At 52.5% G+C, this 5702-nt stretch overlaps 1 protein-coding gene across 1 annotated transcript; it reads left to right on the top strand.

Annotated features, from left to right (window-relative positions):
* Positions 1-1291: 1291 nt before the first annotated feature.
* Positions 1292-4059, top strand: LOC311328923 (low-density lipoprotein receptor class A domain-containing protein 3-like; the record flags this gene model as incomplete). The annotated part of the gene is made up of 3 exons (XM_084462819.1): positions 1292-1349; positions 2931-3285; positions 3864-4059. The coding sequence occupies 3 exons, from the start codon at positions 1292-1294 to the stop codon at positions 4057-4059; spliced, it is 609 nt and encodes a 202-aa protein (XP_084318945.1).
* Between the last annotated feature and the right edge of the window lie 1643 nt (positions 4060-5702).

The raw sequence follows: 5702 nt of genomic DNA, 5'->3' as shown, positions 1-5702 counted from the left end.
TGTGTGTTTGAATGTTAGTGTAGACCTGTCAGGCTGGGCCTGGTGGTAGCACAGTGACACTTGGCCTGAGGTAATGATGGAGACGTTCCTCTCTGTTCTGGAATTCTGGACATTTCTGGAATTCCGTTTTCGTTTGTGACTGCAGCTTTTATTCTGCCTAATTAAGACAGGGGTCGGCTGCCTAGTGCCTACCCATTAGCTTGCACGGTTCCTCGCACCTCCCACACAAACGTGCACACTCCCACACAAACGTGCACACTCCCACACAAACGTGCCCACTCCCACACAAACGTGCACACTCCCACACAAACGTGCACACTCCCACACAAACGTGCACACTCCCACACAAACGTGCACACTCCCACACAAACGTGCACCCTCCCACACAAACGCACGGTGGAAAAAAAAGAACTCGACATGGTGGGGCACAGAGCAGCTGGTTGCCGTGGAGAGGAAGAGAACGAGCTCAGATTCTCATCTCCCTCCACTAATGAACACTTACTTGAGTGTGTGTGTGTGTGTGTGTGTGTGTGTGTGTGTGTGTGTGTGTGTGTGTGTGTGTGTGTGTGTGTGTGTGTGTGTGTGTGAAAGTGTCTCCTTAAAAATATAATGTAGGTACTGTAAACACTTAGAAGAGTGGATATTCCACGTTCATTATTTTTGTAAGAACGTCTTCCTAACCTCAAACTAAAGACAGGAACAGTTCTAAAGACAGGAACAGTTCTATCAACTCCACTAAAGACTGGAACAGTTCTATCAACTCCACTAAAGACTGGAACAGTTCTATCAACTCCACTAAAGACAGGAACAGTTCTATCAACTCCACTAAAGACAGGAACAGTTCTATCAACTCCACTAAAGACAGGAACAGTTCTATCAACTCCACTAAAGACAGGAACAGTTCTATCAACTCCCCTAAAGACAGGAACAGTTCCATCAACTCCACTAAAGACAGGAGCAGTTCTAAAGACAGGAACAGTTCTATCAGCTCCACTAAAGACCGGAACAGTTCTATCAACTCCACTAAAGACAGGAACAGTTCCATCAACTCCACCAAAGCCTGTCTGCCAACGCCTGTTCCTCACAGCTGGGGTCACTGTCGTAGATGACGGTGCTGTGATGAGTAGTTTACATAAGAGTAGTTGTGTTTATGACAGCTGTTTCTAGCCTCGATTGTGGGCTGTGTTCCTCGCTCCGTGGTAATGATGATGGTCTGTAATCAGGGCTAGAATGATGCACTGACGTGGAGCCAGGACCATATGCTGCTGACCTCACTAAAGTCCCTTTAGTCATGTCTGTGGAAGGCTGTGTGTCCATGGGGGCCGCTAATTCTAACTCCAAGTGTGACGGTCAGTGAAAGTGTGGCGGTCAGAGGTGCAGTTCTGGACGTTCTCTCTGGACCGGCCGTGCTAGCATGGTGATTAGAAACGCTTCCCCGGGATTGTTTATCGCTTCCCTCTCCTTCCCTCTCCTCTCATTTGTGAAATGGTATTTAGTCTGGATTGTGATATTGTTTTAATGTGTTGTCCTTTGATGGTGTAACTGCAATTTCAGTTAAGTACCTCCTACTTGCTGTCTCCTTTCCTCCCTTCCCTCGTCTACTCTCCCCTCCTCCTCCCTCCTCTCCCCTCCTCCCCTCTCCTCTCCTCTCCTCTCCTCCCCTCTTCTCTCCTCCCCCCTCCCCTCTCCTCTCCTCTCCTCTCCTCTCCTCTCCTCTCCTCTCCTCTCCTCTCCTCTCCTCTCCTCTCCTCTCCTCTCCTTTCCTTTCCTCTCCCTCCCTCCTCTCCACTCCTCCTCATTCCCCCTCTCTCCTCTCTGATCTCTGTTCCGCTCCCCCAGCAGTTAATTGCTGTTCTCCTACACTCTAATTAAGCGTCTGAGCGTTCTCTCCTCTCTGTGCCGTCTGACCATCAGAAGCACCATCCCCTGTTCTCAGAGAGAGAGAGAGAGAGAGAGATCCAGCCTGTACTTTGGTGCAGGTGCAGGGAAACAAGGTGAATCTACTGTATGATTGGAAAACGATATCCGGCCACTGGATTATCGCTCCCAACACTCACATTTGTATAGAAGTTGGTTTACTATTTGTTTGCCTTTTTTATGTGCATTTTGCTCAATTCATTATTTCTATTGATTCTTATTCTTAGATTCCTGCCAGTTCATTTCTGTTGTTGTCAAAACAAATCTGTTTTTGTCATGCCGATAAAGCACTTTTGAATTGAACTAGAGGTAGAATCGGCCGACCGATCATTTGGGCCGATATAATGCCCTTTTGAGGTATTCGGCATCGGCTGATCTCTGTGCTCACGAGACCGATATCAAAACAATAGTCTGCAGTGTGTCAATAGATGTCAATAGATGTCAATAGCCCGTGGCTTATTGTACCATGTCTGAGCCTAACATTTTCTATTTTTGTACCCAATACTGACAATTTTTTTCGATTTTATATGATAATAAATCGCATATATTATATTTTATCAGATGAGGATTAATATATATATATATATATCTCAGCCATCGGCCTCCCTGCTCTCCCTCATCGGCGTATTGGCCTAAAACCCATAACTGGTCGACCTCTAAGTTGAACTGAATTGAACTGATGGAGTTGTCAAACAATAATCGATGATGCTTCTACAAGCTGCTCTCTTCAATACAAGCGCTCTTGTGTGTCCCAGCTCTCCGGGGCGGCGGCGGCCCTGCTGCTGCTCCATCAAACAGATGTCTGATGAAAGCCTTTCTCCCCCACAGAGCCCCCTGTTAGAGCACAGCCCCCCCATCACTCTGCTGTTGAGTCAGACGGTAGACATGTTCTCAAGGAGGCTCTCCGAGTTCAATCTGAAATCAATCCCAGCCCGGTTTCATCGCTCTCTCTCCCCGTCTCCGCCCCCTACCCCCCCCCCGCCCCCTCTCCCCCCCCCCTCCTCTCCCCTCAGAGGCCCCCGGTCAGGACTTTGTGACGCTGGACTACCGGCTGCGCTACTACCCCAGCATCACCTACGCCGTGATCGGCAGCGCCGTCATCTTCGTCCTGGTGGTGGCGCTGCTGGCCCTTGTGCTGCACCACCAGCGGAAGCGCAGCGTTCTCCTGCCCCGCGGCGTGCGGGGGGGCGGGGGGGGGCCGCTCCACCACCACCACCACCACCAGCCCCTCCTCCTGTCCCGCCTGGTCATCCTGGAGCGCGGCCACGCCCACGCCGGCGCCGGCCTGTCCCCCTCCTCGCCGGGCGCCGCCGCACAGTGGCCCATGGACTCCCCGCCCTCCTACTCCCAGGCCGTGCTGGACGTCAGGTAGGCTGGCAGAGAGAGGGGTCAGCGAGGGAGGGGTCAGCGGGGGAGGGGGGCTTTTGAGGCTTTCATGATGCTTTATAGACCGTTATCTTTATCATTATCATATTCAAAACAATAACACCAGTTCTTCAGTCCGTCTCAACATCCCGGTTTGCCGCGACAGTAACACCGTCAGGTTAGCTAAGGTCAGCGGCGGTCGCTAGCTAGCGAGCTAACGTTCAAAATGGCACGCCGCTATTTCTTGAGCCTCCCAAAGGCAGAACAGTTGAGATATGTAATAATAATAATCCCACCACGTACCAACATGTAACAACATGGTCCCAAAGTTTAATTTGGACATTTTGTAAAAGTTGCTAGCTTTTGACTATTGTTGCAGATTGACGCGCTGGTAGTTTACCTGGACCAAATCGTTACCCTAGTGACCGAAAAATTCCATTGAAAGCGTCTATAGTAGCTTTATTCATGATAATTCTGTTGTGTACAGTACCTTACTAAATAATGCTAGATCAGCGAAAGGCTGAGCTGTTGATGTGTGTGTACTCCTGCACCTATTAACCCGCTTCTCTCTCTCCTCTCAGCCGGCCTCCGTGGTTCGACCTCCCCCCTCCCCCTTACCTCCCGGACGGGGAGCTGCCGTCGGAGGGAGATCTCCCCCGGTACGAGGCCCCCGCGGACCCCAGCGCGCGGCCCTCCGAGGCCCCTACGACCAGAACTGTGGCCCCAGGCCTCCCCCGGCCCAGGCTGAGCTCCAGAGAGGAGTCGGATCAGCTGTAGTCCCTCTCCCTCTGGGGGGGTGTGGGGGGGGGGTGCAGCCTGTACATAGGAATGTAGAGACTAGAGGACCAGAGCACTGGACAGCTCTCTCCACTAGGAGGCGGTGGTGCTCAGAGCACTGTCCCCCCTGACGTGGAGCTCACTGGGGACTGAGAGACTTGGATACGAGGCCCTGTATATTCTACCTGTGCTACAGCACAACCGACTGAGGGATTCAGCCAAAGTCCCCCGACTACGCTTGTATTCTGGCGCCACCTGCTGGTCGTTTACCCACATAGCCGCTGACCGGGATGCTCTTCACAGCCAGTAAGTTCCAGCGGTATTTTCATACGCATACAGGCGTTACCGACCACAAACAAGACCCAACCCCCGTCTCCCCCTCCGCATACAGGCGTTACCAACCACAAACAAGACCCAACCCCCGCCCCCCCCCTCCGCATACAGGCGTTACCGACCACAAACAAGACCCAACCCCCGCCCCCCCCCTCCGCCACCCACACCCAAAAAAAAACAAGAACGGTCCATCTTTCTAAACTTCCCTGCGTCATCGTCCGCCGTGGTTACAACCGTGGGGGCGGGGCCTGCCAGGCGGCGTCTCGGTGACGCCACTCGGAACGGGAAAAGGCACGGCGCTGTGCGGACGCGGTGATGTCACCAGAGGACCGGGAGTGTTTTTTCATGAGAGCATAACCATGAAGAGATTGTGGCAGACGTGAACAGTACAGCCCAGAGCAGCGATGTCAGACACACACACACACACACACACACACACACACGCACGAACAGACTCCTTCATCACATCTTGACTCGCAGACTGTATCTGGAAATGCATTGCTCCTCCATAGAGCGCTTAGTCGGTTTTCATTCCAGCAGTTTGTCAAATAACATTCAACTTGGAACATTTCTAGCGGACAGAATTTCTGTCTGTAGAGAGACAGAAAGGTTTTGTGTTCATCAATACTTCCCCGAGATATGAGTCAATCGCTGTCGACTATTTAAAGAATCCAAACTGTGGTCTGTGTCTCTTCACGGGCCAGGCTGGGTCAGCTGATTCCTCTTCATGTTATTATGGGATGTGTTGGTGAAAGTGGTTACCGTTGGACTGCACCTATAGCGCTTTTATACAAAGCTCTTTACAAAGGCCTCTCATTCACCCATTCACACACACATTCACACACCAATGGCGGCAGTTGCCATGCAAGGTGCTAGCCTGCTCACTGGGAGCAGTTTGGGGTTCAGTGTCTCGCCCGAGGACACTCCGACATGTGGACAGGAGGAGGCGGGATTCGAACCGCCGACCCTACGATCGTTGAACGACCCGCTCTACCTCCTGAGCCACAGCCACCCCACATGATAACACATGTCCAGGTGCTCCTGTGACCAGGCCTGAGCCCTCCTCACCCTGCAGCTGGGACCAGGCCTGAGCCCTCCTCACCCTGCAGCTGGGACCAGGCCTGAGCCCTCCTCACCCTGCAGCTGGGACCAGGCCTGAGCCCTCCTCACCCTGCAGCTGGGACCAGGCCTGAGCCCTCCTCACCCCAGCGGTGGGTAGTGTGTGCTGGACGCCCCCAGCAGCTGGCCGACCTTGAACCAGATACATTATTAGGGATTAAAGTCAGGCTCTTAAAGGGCCACAGTCACGC

The sequence above is a fragment of the Borostomias antarcticus genome, assembly GCF_949987555.1.
Source record: "Borostomias antarcticus genome assembly, contig: scaffold_1042, whole genome shotgun sequence".
NCBI lineage: Eukaryota > Metazoa > Chordata > Actinopteri > Stomiiformes > Stomiidae > Borostomias > Borostomias antarcticus.
The sequence above is the reverse complement of the archived record's forward strand: the minus strand, read 5'-3'. Positions and strand labels throughout refer to the sequence as shown.